Below are 23,607 nucleotides of genomic sequence, written 5' to 3' on the forward strand. Positions count from 1 at the left end.
TAATTGATAAATCTACTTTTATTTGTGCTCATTAATTCAAATATGTTTATTACTTTAACGAAGAGATTATATTTACTATAACTTTTATACATGTTTGCTATTTAACTTCTTCCAATCTGTGTTATTCTGTTAAGGATAGGACGATGATAGGAAAAGTAGGAAACGAATGGGAGTGTTTCAAGTTTAATGTGCCTCGAAAAAGTCAAATCGATGGTTGTTCCAATCGAATGGAAGAGAGATAGATGCGGCGCAAGCGTACAATGAGCGTAACGGGACAAAGTGCGTAACGGGACACTTTTTCGTGCGTGCAGCCGGCGTTCGTCGATTTATTAGACGTTGTCACGTCAAAAAACTGAATTAATTAATACAAAACTTTCTAAAGCTGACTAACACGAAGGCTTTCGGCCCGCCTCTAATGGCCAATTAAAATATTTGAAAATTAGAAACAAAACTAAACTAAACATAGAAAATACCAATGATTTAATAAAAAGTTCCGGGCTTACATAGCTAAAATAAAAATAAATAACCTAGGGGTAGCAGACATGCTACAATTTATGTCCAATATCTAGAAACTGGAAAAATTCGCGAATATATATAGGATAGCATTCAAATACATATACCTTTAAGCTGATTTTGCTATTGGCTAACTGTTCATCTGGACGACTGTGGCCAATGAGGAACTCTCAACCAAAGAAAAATCGGATCACATGCAAACCAGTTGAGACGACTCACATGTCAGCAGCAAATGAACTGGGGTTATTTACCCGAGAATGCAGACGACTGTGAAGTCTATCCTGAAGGCCATCGAAGCCGAGAATTTCTCCAGTCCTTACCATTATCTTGTCCACCACGTGATAAATTTTTTATTGTTTTTTTTTTTAACAATTTTCTACATATTTTTACACTCTTATGGGTATAATATAAGGTAATGAAAAAATGAGTATTAGTGAATATTAGTATGTTATTCATAGAGACCTTCCAAATTCGCGGTTTCGATGGCCTTCAGGATAGATTGCACATACCCCTGTACACTCGGGCAAATAACGCAAGTTCATTGGCTGCCGACTTGTAAGTCGTCTCAGCTGGTTTGTCTGTGATTCGATCCTTCTTTGGTTGTGGGTTTATAACTGGTTGAGATTCGTCCAGATGAACAGTAAGCCCATAGCAAAATTATTTAAGAGGTATATGTGTTTGAATTCTAGCATATCACCGATTGAAAACGCGAATTTTGCAGGTCTCTAGCTTATTCATACCACACATTAGCTCCAGAAATATATATATATTTTTTATCATAAACCCAAACTTACTCTCTAAGCATGAATAATTAAACACACTCAGTATGTAAATTTGTTTGCAGATTTTTGATGATAATTTTTTTATCTACTGCTTTGGTAGACATAATTTTTCACTTCATTAAACTAAAACTACCCAGAAAAGTCATAAAATTGTAAAATTAAGTAGGTAATTATTGTATATTTAATATTCATAATCAGCATTCTAACTATTGCTTGGGTAACTTCAGAGATAACATTAATTACTGTAACAACATATTACCATTTTGTCATCTCTTTAATGGTAGAATTTCATAATGATATAAATTCTAGTGTTTAAGTTAGTAAAAGGTTTTACTAATAAATATTTCAATTTTCTTAGAAATGTATTATGTATTTTATAAGTGACTAGATGCCCGACCCGGCTTCGCACGGCTATACTAATGGAAAAATATTAAGCCACATCTCCCATTTACAGTAATGGTAAATAAAAAAAATTCAGTGAAAATTTATTACAATGCTGTATAATGTACGGGAGAGAAAATGAATAGCACCGATGGTTTCCCGACTCGTGCACGCAACGTACAACTTGTACCCGTACTTCGCTACGGCAGTCTACAGGCAGATCACTCTTGCGCCGCTCATTATACATGCCCCTCCTTGTGGGTACGCCACTGCCGCGCGATGCCCGTTACCATGGAGACGCAGAAGGCATGAACAATGCAAAATCCTGTTCTCATGCAGACAAAGTACCCACTGTTGCCTGGTTTTAACCACCCATGGGATCTAATTTTCGGAAAATGTCATCCTGCGTAACATAAGGAACATTACTGTGAAGTTTCAAGTCTGTAAAATATATATATACTTGAAAAAATGGCAATAAAAACAAATTAAACACAGAGAGAGGAAAAAAACAATAGTTAAGGTTTGCGATTTAAAGTGATAAAAAGTATTTAAATACTAATTGAACTCTTATGAGGGTACTGATTGCTTCATTGTTAATATCACACGGGTGTTTTTTACTTGTATGGGAAAATTAAGAATGATAAGGCATCTAGTGCGTGGCAACAATGTTAATAGGCAATAGGAAATAAACTTCTAGCACCTGCGGCATTGTCAACACACACTTCGTACGTGTACTGCATGTTGTATCTAACCCCCTCCAACGCATTTGATTCTAAATTGGACTTTTAGTAAGGATCCCTAATGTTATTGATAATATAATATAGCCTATAGCCTTCCTCGATAAATGTACTATCCAACACTGAAAGAATTTTTCAAATCGGACCAATGGTTCCTGAGATTAGCGCGTTCAAACAAACAAACTCTTCAGATTTATAATATTAGTATAGATGCCGAAACAAACACACAACAGTTTCTAAAATGTTATACTTAATATCTTAATAACTATATACGTAAATTAAAATGTAGTTACTTAATTTTATTTCATAATATTATGTCGAGTACAGATTTATTCCTCCAAACAAATTTATTAACAATTTAGAACGCATATTTAGACAAATGAAAAATTCCACCTTTGGGAATCTTATAATGAGTGCCTGTCAGCCATATAAAACCAATTCGTAGTAATTACTCTTAATGGGGGGGAAGGGGGGGGGAGACGTGTTGATGCGCAAACATCGTAGCTCTCGTACACGGCCTGCGGTAGGAGTAGTTTGTGATTGGATAAGTAGGATAAGTCGGATAAGAAGGAACCACGGCGCCGAAGTCGTCAAGATGGCGCACACATGTGTAGCAACATAAACCCGTATATAGTTACTTCCGTAAACATTAGAGGACATACCAAACGCATACGTGTGTGAAATGAAGTTAAGTATCGAGAATCTACCTTTAAATATATTTGGTAAACTAAAATAGTCATAATAAAAAGTAATAAGAACTTTTGAAGTACGTAAGAAAACTGGTATTACAATAGTAGTATTCAATCTGCGCCTTGCTTCTGGCTGAAAATTGAGGATTGTCGACGCCATCTGGGATTGTGACGTCACGGCGGCCATCTTGAATGACGTTGTATTTTGAACTTGACCTTCAAAATTTGCCAAAACTGACATACAATTTGCAAACATTTGCCAAAAATTCGCCAAAATCTCCAGTTTTAAGTAAAAAAAAAATTCCGACAAAAATTCTCAAAAAATCGGAAAATTTTTTTCTCTCTCTATTTTGAGGGAAAAACTCCCGTTTTGAGGGAAAATTTCCCGTTTCAGTCCCCAAAAATGCCAACGGCATGAAAATTCATAAAAGCGGCTTAATAATCCTAAAAGCAAGCCGCCATAAGCTGCTGAGGTCATTACCTTAACAATTAAAAAGCCATGGCCTCCATTTTGAATTGTTACGTAACCTTTGCAATTTTATTTACGGCCACCATCTTGAAAATCCGTAATTATTATCAGAAAAAAGGAACAACAATTAAAATTCATAAAATTTTTAACAAAATTATCCCACCATCTTGGATTATTAATTAACTGCTGCCATATTTAAAATCCATAATTATTGACCAAAATATTCGAAAAATATTGTAACCCTTCTTCCTCCTTAATTGGAAGAGGGGTTGCGTCCCCGACTCACTCTGGGCGCGAAGGGAAAAAATAAATATTAAAAAGCTAAACAATATAAATTCCCCACACCACTGCCCAGGGGTCAGGCCAAAAACTTCAAAGGATATAAAAGCAGAGTAACCATTAAACAAACAAGAGGCAAGACTTTGGACGTATGTTATTAAAAAATAGAAATTTGCAAAAATAGTATTTACTATACATAACCATACAAGCTTAGTTACAAAAGCTGACGTTAATAATGGCAGCATCTTATCCCCATTTGCGATACTAACAATAACCTTTAAAAAATCGTAAAAATATAAATACTGATAACAACAAGTATAAAAATATATAAGGGCGTGAGGCGTGGCCACTATAAAATATCAAAATTTACTGACTGCCCTAATACCAAAAATCAAACAAGACAAACAATACAAATATATAAAAAATTCTACAATAATAATACTGAAGTACAAAAAATTTATTTAAATAAAGTTCTTAAAGTCTCAATCAACGGTTTAGTCTTTCTTCAGATGTTCGTTGCTAAAGACTTGCCAAAAAAAACAAAGTTAATATCCTAGGCGTGCGCTGGCTTCCTGACCTTCCTCACCAACTCCAGAGTCTAATGCCACGCCGGGCCATAGGTACGAATTCACAAAGGCGTGAACGATGATCAAAAAAAAAAAATATTATCTTATTTTTAAGGGAAATGTAGCAAAAACTCTTCACGTAACATAACTATGTTACCACAGAAGTATTTATCATCTACTTCAAACAAAGTCTTACTTCTTTATTAACTTGCCAATGATTTCATAAAAACGTAGAATGGCCGCACCAACCAACATCAGGCTGCGCATGTAGTCCAATACCGATCGCATACATTTTATAATACTGCACAAGCTGATTATATTAGCTAAATGCAACTTTAAGTATGCAAATTCCGAAGACAAAGTCTCAAAAACAAATTGCAAAATGTTCGTTTCTTCCAAACTTATACTTTTATTACAACTACAGGCAAACGGGCGACCTTTTTAAAAAATCCCACACTGGAACAACGTGTGAAACAAATGGGCCTCTTCACCAAACAGGCTAATAATAGTTCCGTCCAAATAAAATTTAGTATGGGAAAATACACAGTTCACTAGGTTTGCCAAAAACCAGTGCAGCACCACGAGGGTAAAAATCAAAATCGCGGCCTCTCTTTACCTTGATTACTTCTGTATCACAGAGCAATCCATTTGCCCTGTCACCCAGCGTGGAGCCTCCATCCCAATACTCTTCGTCGCCCGTTGCCGCCCGGCACACCAGTCCGCACCGTCACATAGCTCTGTCCTCGACGGTCGCTCGCCACACACACTTCTCGCGGCCCCAGCTGATTTTCACTCCCGGCAAGCCGAATGTCTGACGTCATCAGCCAACCGCCGGACGCTCGCCAAGTGGTATTTACGTGAAACACAATCGATGTTCTTAAACTCATAATCGATAGCTACCAAACGGCGTATAACTAATTAACAGAAACAAATATAATTAAAAAAATTTACAGATAAATTAACATTAATTAAAAAAGGCGTAAAAATATGTGAAATAAAAAACCATATAAAACTAGAGACCAGCAACAAAAATAAATTACAAGTAAAAATGTGGCCCTGCCGGCCACAATATTTTCAAATTTATATCAAAATAATTAATCAAATTTTAATTTAAAAACGCATTGACATCATTGTGTCGTTGGTTCGAACCCGGTGAGGATAAAATAAATAAAATGACATATTCTTCCTCCACAGGAGCCACCAAAGACTGACCTCCCACCACTAATGTCAAGGTGTGTGTATATGTACATACATACACATATATCGTCTACTAGTATATCACGTCCACCATCTTGTTTTTGTCTGCTGGAGGCCGCCATATTGTTTTCGTCTGATAAAGTGCGCTACCAACATATTAGTATAATTTTTACCTGCTAGAGTGCCAGGATGTCCACCTTGTTGGACACCATCTTGCACATTCGTAATTATTTAGCTAGATATTGGGGAAAAATTCCAAAAATCATCAAAAAAATCACTCATTAAAATAATGATTCCCGTCCATGGTTTTGATTCTCGGCCAGTGATAAGAGAAACTAAAACTTAAAATTAATTTTAAATTCTGTTTCCCATTACTTTTCGTGAAGTTAATTAATCATTCTCTCCACGAAAAAGACTCGAAACAAGATATCAGTCCATCGAATTAAATATGTTGTCTCGAGCCAAACATGGAAATCTATTTTTTTTTTTCGATGCATGAAATACACTCAAACCAGTTCATGTACAATGCTATACGTATAGGCCAAGTGTCTTCGGACCACAAGACCAGGTCATGTACGATGTCAGACGTATAGGCCAGTCGTCACCGAACCACAAGACCTTATTCGTCGATAGCTAATATAACATATTTCAAGTAGTCAAGACAAAGTCTTCGAACTGTCAGACCTAAAGTATCGATAAAATTAATTACAAGCAATTAGACCAATGGAACATGTTTTATACTTGATGATGATTAATTATATCTCCTTAAGCTAAACGAGCATAACAAAATTTAAAAGGGACAGTAAAAAACACAAAAAAATATAAGCCACAATTTTACTATATTGTGAAAGTCCAGCTTTTTGGGTTAAAAAAGGGCTAAATATATTATGAAGGTAAATTATTTAAGCTTCGAATTTTATCAAGAATAAAAAAAAATATATAATTAAACATTATCTATATTTTCGGTTACAAAAATTGTGTTACCATATTTTGATGTATAGATATATATTTATATAGCAATTTTGCTTATATAGCTTGTTTTTGTTGTCTTCCAGTGTTTTCATTGTTTTATTCATGTAAAGGTAAACACTAAGTGAGCACGTCTCCTGTACTCGCCTGTGATATGTAACGAGCAGGTTCATTGGTTCTCATGTAGCAAATACACTTGTATGGACTTGGTGCGAGAACCCTCCAGAAACACGGCGAGGAGGGGGGAGGGGGTGAGGGCAGGTGACTGGTCATATCCGCACCTTGGAGTCGCTGTGTTTGAGGCATGCTCGAGTGATAGGCAAGCAGTCTGCCTCCTGGGGCTAACTCACAAAACATCGTTACAATCGCTATTACGTTGCGGCCGGAAAACCAACAGAAACATTTGTTATAAATTTATATTTAACGAAAATTTAATCGAAGTGAATTAAGAACTAAGACGAACGAAGATAGAGGGAAAAGGAAAACGCAATGCTTATCAAAACTACAAAGGGGTGGAATTTTAAATCTAAAAAGGTTAGGTTGTGTGTTTTGGGCGAAAATACAAGAACAGAGTGCAGGGAATGTGGGTCATGTATTCCAGCAGCCGGCAAGTGAGGAAACTTGTTACATGCGGAAACAGATGTAGGGGAAACTAATAACGTCTTAGGAGTAGGCCAATGAAGTTGGAATCGAGTAAGTTTTCATAATTTGGTAGCATTGGAGTTGACGTGATGTATGATGTTTCTTTGTTTGGGAAGTAGTTAGTGGTGATAATGGACGTTACAGACCGCGTGTGATGTGTAAAGTTCGTTACGGAAAATATTGGAAATGTCAGTAAAGGCCCGTTTACACCAAAAAATAACAGCAACAATGTTAATAATTAAATGTTAATAACAAAATTTGTTGTGTGTAGGCAAGATGATTTGTAGCATTTGTTGGCAACAAATTTGCTAATAACATTGTTAATAACAGAAATGTCGCCAACATTGTTTACAAAGCCAGAACTAAAAGTTAGTATCAATGTTGGTAACAAAAATGTTAACAACAATGTTAGCAACATGTAGGCTACACTCTTGGATGACATTCAGTTCATGCAGACGGAAAGAATTAAAGTTAGTAATGGCTTCTCAGCAGGAAGTTGGGATTGCTGCAGTTTGTGTACTGTTAATTGGGGCAGCTAACCAGAAAAAGAGGAAGAAGCGAATCTGGGTTCGGCCGTACCTTCAAAAGAGATGCAGTCATAGTGGAAACATGATTTTGCAAGATCTTAAAAAGGACGAGTTAACAATGGCTGTAGGTGATATGAAATTAGACAGTTTTAGAAATTTTGTGAGAATGTCAAGCACTGATTTTGAATATTTGATTGGTCTCGTGGGGCCAAAAATTGCAGGGAATGACACAAACTACAGATTAGCTATTTCAGTGACGGAAAAACTTGCGGTTACACTTCGTTACCTTGCAACTGGGTGCAGTTACAATGACTTAATGATATTATTTAGAATATATTTGTCATGTATATCAAAATGCATTCCACAAGTATTGGATGCATTGATTGAAGCTCTGAAAAACAATGTCAGAGTAAGTATACTCCAGGTGAGCTTGAATGCTTATATTAAATTTTACTTTATTTTGACTTCCGTTAACAAGGTTAATCACTCGACTTGAACATCTAGTTAGTTACTGAAATAACCATGAAAATGTAGTTCCTTAATGGAAACAAACTTATTGTGAATACTTACTGTTGATGGTTCACTGACACAAATGCACACATCAGGTTTTAATTTAAAACATTACAGGTAGTGTTCAGTAAATGTTTTATTTCTTTACATTTTTAATGCTGTAGAAAGAGATATATATATATATAAATTGGTAAGTACGGCACTGCAGTTTCACCAAAGTTCTTGATATAAACGTATCCCATAATATCAGCATTTTGTTTACCTTAAATCATGTACCTCCTTGATATTAACCTTATGCAATTACATGCCACTAGAGAATAAGTGTCTTTAAATTGGCATAGCATTTGTTTTTACTACACACACAAACATTTACAAGGTGAATCATTGTGTTAACTGAACATTAAATGAGATACCCACTTTAAATTACACTTATAAGCTATTAAAAACAAATGTTACTGTTGACTTATTTTGTGTGGAAATGCATTGACAGCCATTGTTCATAAAGAATTAAAGTTTTAGAGCAGGTAACTATTTTGTTTCATTTTCACGGATTCCACACACGTCCAACAAATGGCCGTACTGGTGTTGCAATTGTGAACAATCTTCCGAAATGAAGACTTCGTTAATAACTTCATCATTTAGTACATCCGGGTGTTCATGAGTTGCGTCAACAATGACTACATTCGCAGGAGTGCAAAGAGCAGCATGCTGACTGCTGTTGCCTTCTAGAACATTTGTATGAAGGGGAGATGCAGCTGCATTTGTCTGGTTGTACCTACCAAGATCAGCATGATATAGTAAAGTGGTGATTTCATGCTGTATAGTGAATTTGGCATAATCTGTTTTTAGATTACTTATTTTGGAACCTACGTATTCTCCAAATTTGTCATATTCATCTCTGTTGTGATGAGAAGCATCCAATGACTTCAAAACATTACAAGCTTCGACCATTACCACAGCAGAATCATCTTGTGTTTTAGCACGTTTGCGTCGCACTGGCGATGAAAAGATTTTCCTACTTGAAGCACTCGTCTCTGCACTTGCAGTATCAGAGTTGACAGCTGCTATGGGAGAGGCATCAATGGACGTGCGCTCTAAATCAGAGTCGACATTCTCTTCGTCTTCATCATCTCGACTGGAAGTCTGTAAAAGAAAACATTTATATAAATATATGAATAATACCTAAACATAAATATGATCTCGTGACAAAAAAACATACTCCAGTGCTATGATACAAAGATATATGTTATTAAAAACAATGCATAATATAATTGGTTTTTTATGACTCTGTAGTTATAACTGCAAGCAGTTTTGTGTGTACCAGTTGTAAATATGTGATCATAACATTGATGCCATATATTATTGACTGTTGTTTTCCGCGTTCTTCCAGATCCCGCAAACTGCTCAGGAATGGCTCAAAGTGGCCAGTGAATACGACCACAGATGGAACTTCCCACATTGCTTGGGCAGCATGGATGGAAAACATATTGAGGTCCAAGCTCCACCGAGGAGTGGAAGTGATTATTACAATTACATGGGTTATTTTAGTATTGTTCAACTTGGGATTGTTGATGCCAACTATTGTTTTCTCTATGCAAATGTGGGGTGCCAAGGCAGAATATCTGATGGCGGTGTTTTTGCTAATTCTGTGCTTCGTGAAATGATTGATAAGTCCCTGTTAAATATACCTGCACCAGCCCCATTGCCTGGAAGAACTGCTGAAAGTCCTTATGTGTTTGTTAGTGACGATGCCTTCCCTTTGAGTAAACACATAATGAAACCTTACCCAGGGACACACGACATTAACACACTGGAGATGATTTTTAATTTCAGGTTATGTAGAACAGGAAGAGTAGCGGAAAACACTTTTGGCATTCTAGTTTCTGTGTTTCGTGTGTTAGCAAAACCTATATTATTGGACCACCAAAAAGCGACCAAAGTCACATTAGCATGTATTCATCTTCATAACTATTTGAAGAAAAGTTCTTCATCTAGACACATATATGCACCCCCTGGCATGCTTGACAGTGAAGACCCTGATACAGGCAACATAATAAACGGCCAATGGAGAAACATGGTTCACTGTGAAGGGGATGGAGCACTTACACCATTGCAACGGGTACCAAGGAGAGCACCTGATAATGCTCACGAGATTCGTCGGGAGTTTGGACATTACTTTCAAACAAGGCAAGGTCGTATAGACAGGCAAGCTGCTGTGGAATGAGATGACTGACATTTTCCTATTGTACAAAAATTAAAATCTATTTTTAATCTAAACACTATTAAATATGGTAATGTATTTCAATCAAATTGCTACATATTCCTTGAAGAATACACCTATCTGTCACCCATACTACACTTTTTAATAACATTGGTAAAAATGTGACAGTACTGTACTATTAGAAATTAACTATTTAATTCAAGTTGTGAAAATTTATACAATTGGAAGTACATGACATTAAATCCCAAAATTCATTGCATGTTTATGTGTTATTTTGTATTTGGTTTAGTCTGCGAATTGGCTTCGTGCAACATTTGGCATTCTGTTGCAGTATATTCAATAAATATTTGTATAGGTATGTCTCATAAATATTGTATGATATTACTAGTACCTATATTACTTACATTCTTATAACAAAAAGTGGTAGACCTACTTATTTCTGTATATTATCAGTGTAGGTGATTTAAAATAATAAGTTTCAGTGATGTTAGATATGCTTTTAATGTACAGCAAGTAAATGTAGGCCTAATTAATGATGTATGCCTATAGAGGAAAAAAAGTCTAAAGTACTCTATTTCTCCTAAAGTTATTTATAATAATCTTTGTATTAATAAATTATTAAGGCTACCCTTGATATTTTTTCCCACATTGGTTACATATTTTACTCACATCTATTCCCGCATCAGCTGTTTTGTGCGGTTTCCACTTGTCCTTCAGGAAAAGCATCATCTTGTACGCAAACCATCTCGGTTCATCCTTAACACCATCGCCGGATTTTCTGGATATCTTCTTCACTTCTCGTTGAAACTGCCCAATCAGAGATTTAATTTTTTTCTCTACCTCTGATCCCTCACATTCGAACATTTTGCCGAGTTCTTTCAACGCATCACTCTTTTTGTCTGTCTTTATAGTCATTAAGCTGATGATTCCATAAACATTCCCGTAACCTAAACTCGTCAATAAGTCTGCACGTTTTTTCTCTGCACCATTCCATTTTATAGGTTATTTACAAACGATCGACTAAAGTAAACAAAAACAACGATGTTGCCAACACAATGTTCACCTTCTACGTTGCTAGCAACATTTGCAAATAACATCTTTTGATCTAGACCGCCTCAGAATGGATCGGGAAAATAATGTTATTAACAGTGTTCATAACAAAGTTTTTAACATGTTTCTAATACACACAACTTTTGTTGATCGCAAATGTTATAAACAAAATGTTGGTAACAAATGTTATTAACATTTAATTGAATATATTAACAATGTTAATAGCAGAATGTTGGCCACAATGTAGAAAACATTATGTTTCCAGCATTTTTTCAACTTTTATCAGTAACATTGCTATAAACACATGTTATTAGCAATGTTATCGCCGGTGTAAACTGGCCTTTACGAATACGTATAAATCGTTAATAAACAATGTTATAATTGACTTGAAGTGAAAAATATTAGGTTAGATAATTTATTAATACTTTAATTTATTTGGATGGAAATGAGTATCTTGCGATAGAGGTCAGTTACGATATTACTATATCTATGTCGGTTTTGGTCACAGTACTGTAGATGCAGTATTTTTCTAGTATTTTTGGTAAATCATAGGTTTTGTTTATAGTAAAGAATATTTTAATGCTATCCTGTACAGTTTAGTTATTAATACGGTTATTTTATTATTTGAAATACTTTTCACGATCAATTTTTCGCGGTTGTGTGAAGTAGACTACAGTCCCACCACATTTAGTCTATTTGGCGATTCCGGTATTTTATTCCCATAATTTACAACTTTTTCCGCCACTTTTATTTTACAGTGTCATTAGGGTTAGTAATAAATATGACACGGGTTATATTTCAAGATAAGGCCATAATTTGTAACGTCTACAAACATCATTTCTTTGATCATTATCGCAAAATAGACTAGAGCAGGGAGGATTAAAGTCTAGTTTACGATATGTACCATAAAATCATGCTTTTCAAATAATGAAATAAGTTTAAAAAAAAATTGTGTTTATTGTTCCCCACCCATATCCCGCGTTTGTCCCGTAAGAATGTAGGGGTGGTAATGACAAGTTACGCCATCTTGGTTGACGTCATCAGCATTGTTATGGAATCGGGATAATAGAATAGTCTCGGATATTCCATGCCAAATGCAAAATCATGTTGAATTAACTGTTATTATTAAACAACCGTGTCATGAATCAATAGTGAATACAAACCAAGTACAAGTTAAACGGAAAATAATAAATGATTTTCCCTGCAAAAACTCAATTTAAGCTGCTAAAATACCTATCTTCCAAATATATCTTGGTCGTCTCTTCAGCACGTGTACACACACAAGAATAACAAACCCGTACAAGTTACTACTCAGCATGCACACGTGGGTACCCGGACGTATTCAGCGCCATGATGGAGTTACGTCATCGCCAACAAAATAAATACTTCAACCAAATTTTTGAAGAGTTGAAGTTTAAGCAAACACACTGTTTTGTTGCCAAAGTAGTATTTTGTTTGGCTGAAATAAATAAATGGTTCAAGTCTTGAATCAACCAAATGACTGCTTGGAACATTAAATAATATTGAAACGAAGTACTATTTATTTGTTTATGCAAACATTTTTCTTTTGTTTGGCGCATCTAAAGTTTCTTTCGATCTAATAAATGTTCGGTAGAATAAAATAAATATCGTTAGGACGAAACAACCAACATACAAACAAAAATGATGCCTAGATACATTTTTTTTTTCTCAGTGTCTGGTCCTTAGTATTTACTTTATATAAAAACATTGCCGTGGAATATTTTCTGTTAAAAATTTGTGTTATCAAATTTTGATTTATATAGACTCACACAGACACGCTTAATTTTTTTCTTCCATTGTTTTCATTGTTTTATTCATGTAAACGTACAAAAAAGTGAGCTAGTCTTCTGTATTCGCCTGTGATGTTTAAACATATAAACTCGGTAACAAGCATATTCATTGGTTCTCATGTTGCAAATACACTTATAGAACGAAATAATGCCGAGCGTAATAAATATATTAAAAGTACTCATTTTAAGGAAAAAAAACAGTAAATGTTTTTCCTTTTTAAAACCTGTTTAACAAGAAGGTAATACATACCCGAACCCAACGCAACCCAGGTTAGGCTAGGTTAATTATGATTTATTTGCTACAATTTTTCTCAAAATCTGTACATTTGATGCGCTTCCGATAGTTTCGAAACAGTTATGATGCATTTCGTGCGCTGGTATAGGCAGGGTGTCTTAAAATAACAAAATTTAAAGTTAGTGCACTTGATGCGCTTCAGGTAGTTTCGGAACAGTTATGATTCCTTTCGTGTGCTATAGGCTGGGCGTCGTAAAAGAACAAAAGGTAAAGTTAGTGCACTTGATGCGCTTCGGGTAGTTTCGGAACAGTTATGATGCAGTTTGTGGATAAGTTCTTATGTTAAAGACATACCAATGTCATAAGATATTACTTATATTAACATTTTATTATAAATGTAGTTTGATAAAACTACTTATGACATTCTATAGGAATCAAAAGGGCTTATGTTATGGATATACCTATGCAATAAGATTATATATAGCAGATTTTTACGAGGATTTTGTCGAAAGACATAACAATTGCTTAATGTTATAGAATATTATTTTTTAAAATACTCTTAATAAAATTATTTTTCTAAGATAATCTTATACATGTGTCTTTATAAGATTTTTTCATTATTTAATGATGTCATGGTGGCCGAATGGGTAAAGGCGTATGCTTTAGTTTGGACTATTATAAAAGTTAAGCACCATCGACAGTGGTTGGTACTAAAATGGGTGACCACGATATTAGTAAAACTAGGAAAAAAAATATATCTACGAATGAACCACGCGGTTTTCGCCATCTTTGAGAAGCTTCTGAGCCTTACGTTGTGACGCAGTCCCGCTCCATAGTCTCGAAGTGTGTTCTACCTGCAAGTGGTGTTGTTGTTCGGCTCGCCGCGTGCCGGAGCAGGGCGCGAGGCAGGTTACGGCTGTGCCCCACATAGCGCCGAGTGGGGGGGAGTGGGGGAGCCGGGAGAGGGGAGCGGCCGGGAGGGGAGGCGGCGGGCGGCCAGTCTGCCCGCGACCCGCGACCCGCGCACAGCCTCGAGGCTAGCAGTTGACGGGCGGCATGGCCACCGCGCCTGGCCGCTAGCATGGCGCACCCGAGCCGCGCTGACCCGGGCGCCAGGCGCTGCGTGCTCACGCTGGACGGATACAACTACATGATAGGTGAGTGCGCGTCGGTTCAAACCCCGACCACTTAGGCTTTCTTGTTATTTATAATAACATACATAATGTACGTTGGTTATGATATATTTAAAATTTGTTAGTGAGTTGTTAATAACTAAGCTTACGACGGATATATCGGACAAAAGGACATGCTTGGTTTAAATGTTCGGCTGAATGTATGTAGTTACCTAATATATTTCCAGAGAAAATAAAACCAAAATTTTAAAGAGAAAAAAAAAGTCGCCACACGAATGGTAAAGTTACGTGTGCTTGTGGACAGATAGAACAGTTGTTATCCGGCTAAGACCATATTCCTGGCAAGAATTCAGTGGCACACCCACTTGTCTAGTTGCCTGTGGTCAGTTAGCAAGCGGCATGTCCTGACGTGACCAGCACTACCCTCACTACCGAGTAGTGACTCGCGTCCTCACACTCTATTACGACAGAAGTAACGAACATTGTATTCAAAAACCATAAACTTAACCAGGGCTGTACTTTTACCATAAGGGTGTGAGCCGAAACGTTTACTATATCGTTAATCATTTGAATTACAACATGCAATTATTGACAGCTTTAAATTAAGGAACGTGATAATGTTAGAAGACTTGCTCAGTAAAATTCCGAAGTAAAACAAGCATTTAATTAGAATTAACTTAATGATAAGCAACATTCTCTCAATACCCTGGCAGTTAACTGTAAATATATTAAAGGCACATTTTTATTAAAAACTGTTCTGAAACTATACTTAGAACTAATTAAAATGTGGATACGTCACGTGCGCGACTAAATATTATCTTAGCCATTAATAAATATATTTATACATAAATTGCCAACATGTATACCAAATATAATAAATAATTTAACGGCTTAGCAAAGGAGTAGAAACTTTACAAAATGTTATAAAGCTTTTTTTTTTGGTAAATATTAAAATTGAAATCGGCTGTAGAATAACACCACAGTAACGCATTTTTGTTAAAATATCGATTCTTTAAGAAATACAATGTTATGGCTGGCCAGCTTTATTCTTCCTCCTTTAAGTCGGTGAATTTATAATTTAAAACGTTCCTTGCACGGTCTTAAAAAAAAAGAACAGTGTACACGTAGGGTTGCAGTTTCCACAATGTTAGTTCGTAACGGGCTCTGAGTGCAGAGGACGGGCCCACTTGACCGTGGCAGCGCCCAGCTCTAGGCTCGCGTGCTAGCAAAGACAATTGCATCACGGAACTCGGGCGTGGATCCGCCCAAGGTAGAGTGTCCAGCCAACGTTAATGGCAAGGACGTAACCCGGCGTCAACAGGGAAGCAACTTACAGCTCACAGCAGCTGCCGACGAGCCTCGTGGACACTTCCTTGACAGCGCCGCCCAACACGTGCAGTAGCACTGTGTTGTTGGTCCACCTCGGCCGCCACATACCTCCGCGGTCGTCGCTGCGACCTTCACTGCGTGCCGGCTCCCGCTGACTGCCCAATACACCCCCCCTCCCCGCGACGCTGCACCTTCGTCCCTCTCACTAGATAGTTATACCTGCATTTAGAAAAATTAATAATTCTCCTTATATATTGGGCAGTTAAAAATCCTCATAAATTTACGTTTAGATCTCAAACCGACGCTTTGTTTATCTGCCATATTCCAGCGTGTCTTTCTAAGTTCGTACCAACTGTCACACAATGTCACCAAAGAATCACCACTAGCCTAAACATTTTAACTAAATAATTACAAATCACTACAAAAAACTTACAAAAAATATTAATACACAAATAAATCCGGAGAAAGGTAAAAAAAATACTTGGAAAGTGTTTTACGTAATTACTAGCAGTGATTACAATTTAACATTTACGGCGTATATTGAATTCCGGTACAATAAATTACGAAGTTCAATATTTTAATTAAATTTAATTTGAATGTTTTATTGTTTAAAGAATTTAAACATTACAATATATTCGATTAAAAGATAATTAAAAATATTAAAAGTAGGTTTACTGATAACATTGAAATAATATTTTATGTAAAAAAAACCTTTAAAACAATTCTATTTACAGTAAATTTACAAACAAAATTAGCTATAATTGTGTATTAATAAAGCGAGCATAAGTATATAAGAAAGAAACTGCAACGGTTAAGTAAACGGGGAAACGAAGACCTGAATAATATCTGATGACAGTTTATATCAGAAGAAGTAATTTGTTAAAAATAACACGATGCTAAGAAGGATAAACGAAACTATAAGACTTGTGTCAGTATTGTTAGAAATATAGTGCAGTATTTGTTTTCTGTTGCGTGTAAATGTATATTAAAAATATGCACCAAAACAATTTTTTTAGTTGGGACCTAGGTGGGTAGATTTTTCATCCCCTCAGATATATATTCTACATATAAAGTCGAAATCTTTAGCCGTTTTCGAGAAAGCCAGTACATAAATATGAGAATAGCTCGTTTAATTGTGGAGCCTATCGAATAAACCAAGAAAAACAACGTTCCAGATGTGAGGTGACTTACTGGTTTTGTAATGAGTTAAGCAGTTTCAGGTCCTAATGTTTGTTGATACGGTTTACGCAGTTACAACATTTGTTTGGTTAAAGTGTTTCTCGCCAGCTTACCTCCGCTGCATGATTCTTATGTGGGTCACGGCGTGCCCAGCCTTTGCAGCGGACAAACTCTCAACACGAGCTGGCAATTATAAGTAACGGGAAAGTATAGCAGCCCACCCGAGTGCTGCAGCAACATGTAGCATACTCTGCTGCAGTAGCATACTCGAACACTGGTCTATATTAAAATTACTTAATAAATTTCGGCCTATAAAATATAAGTCCCGTGTTATATTCTATGAGAGTTAACAACGAATAAAAATCATTTTACAAAATATTGTTTGTTTCAAAAACTTGTATTATACTGCCAAAATCAAAACTAACCACATTATCATCAATTTCCTTTGTTCCACGTGTTTTTTTGAAACCTGACCATTGATGTCTTGGCAAGTCTTTTCAGAGTATCTTTCAAACACTGCAGTCGGATATTTCAAGAAAACGCTTCATGGCGCTTGTGATTGCCACAATGTACGAAAATCTTATCGCATGGATGCAGCAGTGCCCCAGCGTGGACGTTGATAGCATAAATATGTTGGTAGATGTAAAAGGTCGGTGCTGTTGCCGGTACTGTAGACAGATGTTCCCTCGGGTGCTGTAACTACACACATTGCGTCTGTAGATGATGCTCATGCAATTACCACCGTTGAGGTAACGTCTACCAACGAAACAGTAGATTCTGGCTCGTACTGTGCAGAGACGCTTCTACTGCTGATGGTATGGATACCATCCAGGTTTTCAAGGTGGATGCTACTGCAGCCATCGGATTATGGAGTAACTATGTATAATAACTACCAGTAGATCTTGTGACATTGTAGAGCCAGCACTTCCTAGTTGGCAGCTTTACATATTTTGTCATGGTTTTGGAGATAATATGAAAGGTAAACTTACACCTTCATAGCAATGAGTATAAATTGAACTTATTTATTAATATTTCTTAGTACACGAAATATTTCATTCTGAGTCAACTATTTTATTCCCTATGTTTTATGAACTGTTTCAATAAGTATGTAATCTTTGCTGTGGAATAGTTTAATATATACAACTACCAGCGAAACGTTTTTATTTCAAAATTGAAATAACTAAAAAATTAAATAATTTCGTTATATTGACTAATATTGAACTATCTCTAATCGTATACTCAAGATTACAGCAAGTATTAATTATGTTTAAATATTTAGGAAACATTTTATTTAAATTACAGGCTTAGAATTGTGAATTGATGCGAATTTGCTAATTGGTCGTTGTTTATTGCTAGTCTGATTAGGATGGCTCAGCATATGTTTTATAAAGAAAATCAGTTCCGTTGATTCAAAATGCAAACAATTAAATGTTCGACAAGTAATTGAGTTTTATTCTGAACGAGCTGACGAATAGAAGCTGTTATACTACGATCAAGATTTTGAGAATATAATACTCAAGGTTTATTCGAAATTTAAAGTAAATAATCGTCAATATTTAATTATAGCTGGATAGCAAGAAGGTTGAAGAATTTGGATGAATTTAAGAACTGTTAAGCATATAAGCTATAAGTTCGTTGAACAAACATTTTATGCTGGAATCGAACTGCGATAGTTTCTGTGAAATCTTGTGATACTAAATCGATGGAACAACAATGAATACATCAGTAGTCCTGCTACGTTGTAAGAAGAAAAAGGTTCGGGGTTACTAATTCTACGAGATCCAGAATCTTTGACAAAGTAAGGACGTCTTCATTTCCTGAGTTCCGAGACAAGTGAAGGAGCAAGTTGTGCATTGTAACGTGATCGGACTAACCAACCCAGTTTTACACAAGGTATTAGTAAGAAGGTTAGCAAAACTTAAAAATTAGTCGCATTTGACGTATACTGTTATAAACTGCGTAAGATATTGGTGTTTCGACATATAAATTTTCTTGCCACTCATCGAACTGAATCGTAGTTTTCTAATATAAATCCGTATTAAAATTCATTAGTAATTTTATTAAATCTAGATGTAACGGTGCACACTTAGATTTGTACATAAAATCTAAATAACACAATTTAACTACGAATGAATCAGATAGTTACCAATATTTTAATTTTAGTTTTAATTGGAATTAATACTTGATTTTATTGACGTGACAACGTCTAATAAATCGATAAACGCCGGCTTCACGCACGAAAAAGTGTCACGTTACGCACGTTGTCCCGTTACTCTGTGTCCCGTTACGCTCATTGTACGCTTAAGCCGCATCTATCTCTCTTCCACTCGATTGGAATAACCATCGATTTGACTTTTTCGAGGCACATTAAACTCTAAACACTCCCATTCGTTTCCTACTTTTCCTATCATCGTCCTATCCTTAACAGAATAACACAGATTGGAAGAAGTTAAATAGCAAAGACGTACAACAGTTATAGTTAAAATAATCTGTTCGTTAAATTAATAAACATATTTGAATTAATGAGTGAAAATAAAAGTAAATTTATCAATTAAATTGTAGATTTCATGTCACTCCTTCGTATTCATACAAAATAGTGATAATTCAATGATAATGATTCAATTTAATTCATAAAAGTATGCAATCATTTCATCAATGTTTTGTTATGACGTCACGTTAAACTATCGTCCGTAAACCGACTTTACAGACAACCAATTTTTTTTGTTTACTAGGCAGATTTCGAAGAAAGACTACGTTACCATGGTGCGACTTCTGGAAAATGTTTATATAGTTTTTTTGTTTGATGGTTCGTATACCCCAAAATAATCGTCAACTCATAAGTTATACATATAATCATTTTTAGGAAAACGATAATTGCCGTAATTTTGCATTAATCACTTCCAAACAGATATACAAAATATAGCAATCAAAAATCTAGGTCGAGTTCGTTATTGGGCGAAATTCCACCAAAGGGGTTAAAAGGAGAAGGATTTTTGAAAAACAGAAAAATCGCTATAACTCATAATATGAAAAATAACGCATCCCATTGAACGTATTATAACTCGGAGTAATACCAAAAACTTTTCATTTTTGATACGACCAACCATAAAAGCAAAGGGTGGAAAAAAAAAACAGCGTTGAAGGACAAACACATTCATAACTTGTTACTGAGGGTCGCCCATGCTACCCCGAGCTCACTTCCGATAGTGGTTGTTCCTGAGGCTCACTTTCTGTGGAGGTGTGTCGAGTTAAGATGAAACTCAAGTGTACGATGTACGGAATAAATCATTCCTGCGAGTGACAGTTATCGCGGTTGTCAGACGTTTTGGAAGTCACGAGATGCCATTGCCGTGTCAGCTTAATGCGTTATCAGTTATCAGTTCCCAGTGTAAGCTGGCTGACAAACAGCGGTGGAAGGAAGGGGATTGTGGAATAAACAGCAACTCGCTTAGACGTAATCTCCCGACTCTCAGTTAATCCTCGCTCGCCGCCTGTCCCGACAATAGGACGGCCGATACAGGTCAGCGGGCGCGGCGGTGCGTGCTGGCAGACTGGCGGACTGGCGGACTGGCGGACTGGCGGGCTGGCGGACTGGCGGACTGGCGGACTGGCGGACTGGCGGACTGGCGGACTGGCGGTATGGCGGACTGGCGGACTGGCGGACTGGCGGTATGGCGGACTGGCGGACTGGCGGACTGGCGGTATGGCGGACTGGCGGACTGGCGGACTGGCGGTATGGCGGACTGGCGGTATGGCGGACTGGCGGTATGGCGGACTGGCGGACTGGCGGACTGGCGGTATGGCGGACTGGCGGTATGGCGGACTGGCGGTATGGCGGACTGGCGGACTGGCGGTATGGCGGACTGGCGGACTGGCGGTATGGCGGACTGGCGGTATGGCGGACTGGCGGACTGGCGGTATGGCGGACTGGCGGACTGGCGGTATGGCGGACTGGCGGTATGGCGGACTGGCGGACTGGCGGACTGGCGGGCTGGCGGACTGGCGGTCTGGCGGTATGGCGGACTGGCGGTATGGCGGACTGGCGGTATGGCGGACTGGCGGTATGGCGGACTGGCGGTATGGCGGACTGGCGGTATGGCGGACTGGCGGACTGGCGGACTGGCGGTATGGCGGACTGGCGGTATGGCGGACTGGCGGTATGGCGGACTGGCGGTATGGCGGACTGGCGGACTGGCGGTATGGCGGACTGGCGGACTGGCGGTATGGCGGACTGGCGGACTGGCGGTATGGCGGACTGGCGGACTGGCGGTATGGCGGACTGGCGGTATGGCGGACTGGCGGACTGGCGGTATGGCGGACTGGCGGACTGGCGGTATGGCGGTATGGCGGACTGGCGGACTGGCGGACTGGCGGGCTGGCGGACTGGCGGTCTGGCGGACTGGCGGTCTGGCGGTGCACACCTCCTGTCGGAGAGTGTCACCTGCCAGGGCAGTACACGCGGCTACAGAGCCCGGCTCTCCTAGCCTAGAGGCCTTGCTGTCCCGGGCTCCCACGGTATAGCCGTTCACGCGAATCCAGAAAGCCAGGCTGAGGCTTCAACACCGCCTCTCCGCCTCACAGCTCACTCAGCTGACCAGACAGCTGGCTGTGTCCTCAGCTCTGCTGGCGCCTACCCCCCAGTCACCCGGTGGAGGCCTGTCCAACCTCTCCTAGCTGTCCGGGATTGTAACCGGACCTGCGTCAGCTCTTCACAGGGCTAGGGGACCTTTAGGTCGGTATTCCGGCGTGTTTGATATACTACACCTCTGCCCTAAACGTATTAAAGGACACGGGCAGTCCCTTATTTTTAGGTGTCCTATCCGTTGAAGTTCTGTTGCCCAAATTACACGCATGCGCAGAACACACTTTATCGTTGATTTCGTCCAGATGGCTGAATGGGATCTGGCGCCATTAACTCGTATACCTATATTTAATTTCATAAATATCGGGACGTACCAAACACATTGGTGTGCCAAGTAGAACGTTATGGAAGCAAGACTATACTGGGATACATTTTGTACAATTGTATTGTCATAAAAACAAATAATCGCAATTTTAAAAGTACCTGATAAAATTAAAATTACAATATTGAATTCGCGCGAAATGTTGCTATCTGTAGGATATTTGGCGTACGTATCAAATGTATCGATGGTTGCCAAATGTCCGCTAAGATGCACTGAAATCAGTTTCTAGCTTCGTGCAGGACACAGTTTATTAAAACTGTTACTTTTTCGTTACCTAACAGGGTTTGGGTTTGGACACGTTTTGGAATACGGTCTGTGAGTTAGGTTACGATTGTATCCCAACAAGGTAGTGCTTATTCGCTGCCTTGCCCGAATGTCTCGGAACACCGCGGTCGGAGAACCACCATCAAGTGCCAAACATATCCTAGCTGATCCTGGACCAACAGCGCGGATCCATTCACAAGGATCATCCCGCAGGTCAGAGGCAAGCAGCAAGTGTAGCGAGTCAACCCAGTGAGATGTAAATACTGCGCGTGTGGCAAATTTATCCAGTCATATGTAAACTTAGTCAGATGTAAACTCAAGATTAGCCTTTCAGGGATAAACTTTGCGAGTGCTGCGATTGTTGTTTATTCAGTCTTGAAGTACACGCAATTGTTTGAGATGCACTTCACTAGGCAGTACTCATGCACGCACAGTGGTATCCACCTAAAAGCGCGGCCTTGTACGCACTCGCCATTGTCTCTGCTAAGCGAGCAGTTCGTATGACGAGCAGCCGCCGCGCCGAGTGGCCGAGTGCAGGGCGTTTCCTCGTGGTGCTTCCGGCCTGGGGTCCTGCAAGCCTCCGTCACGAGATGTGAGCTGTCATTCTTCCTGGATCAGAGGTCGCACGCTGTCTTCAATTGATGGTTAAAATAATAATGAATTAAAAATTTTGTTTCGATTAAATAGAAACTATTTTTGATAAGTTGATAAATCATTATCTTTGAAAGTGTTGGAAAGGTCACCTGTGTTTCCGTACCATGTGCGTCTCTAGCAGTTCCCGAAACGTCGCTTGTTTCTGTTTTAGAAAACTGTTGTGTTTCTTTTCGTTTGGTCGTGTTTTTGTCTCTTTTTGACTGTTGTGCTGAAGTTTTTGGGTTCTATATTTTTTGTGCCGTCATCATTTGTGGTTTTTTTTTCGTTTCTCTTTTCTTTTTTTTTGGGAAAACTATTGTGTTTGTTTCGTCTTTTCGTTTTGCTGTGTTTTTTTGTCTCGTTTCAACTGTTGTGTGGAATTTTTTTGGGTTCGGAATTTTTGTGCTGTCATCATTTGTGGTTTTTTTTTCGTTATGTTAGTCCATTTTTCTTTGTTTTTTCCTTGTTTTTTGACCATATTCCTGTTGTGGAATATTGTGTGGCGTTAAATCCTGACAACAACAATT

At 38.0% G+C, this 23,607-nt stretch overlaps 1 protein-coding gene across 3 annotated transcripts in view; it reads left to right on the forward strand.

Annotated features, from left to right (window-relative positions):
* LOC134538904 (dual specificity calcium/calmodulin-dependent 3',5'-cyclic nucleotide phosphodiesterase 1-like) overlaps window positions 1-23,607 on the forward strand; it is a 203,396-nt gene that overhangs the window by 84,406 nt on the left and 95,383 nt on the right. The window contains exon 1 of one of the 3 annotated variants that reach the window (XM_063380514.1): window positions 14,576-14,735. The exons of 1 other annotated variant lie outside the window; for it this stretch is intronic. In XM_063380514.1, coding sequence (XP_063236584.1) covers window positions 14,660-14,735 — 76 coding nt within the window. In that variant the 5' untranslated portion in view covers window positions 14,576-14,659. Of the gene's footprint in view, window positions 1-14,575; window positions 14,736-23,607 lie in introns of those variants that run through there. One more of the 3 variants, XM_063380516.1, reaches the window with a different exon arrangement.

Source organism: Bacillus rossius, chromosome 14 (genome assembly GCF_032445375.1).
Source record: "Bacillus rossius redtenbacheri isolate Brsri chromosome 14, Brsri_v3, whole genome shotgun sequence".
NCBI lineage: Eukaryota > Metazoa > Arthropoda > Insecta > Phasmatodea > Bacillidae > Bacillus > Bacillus rossius.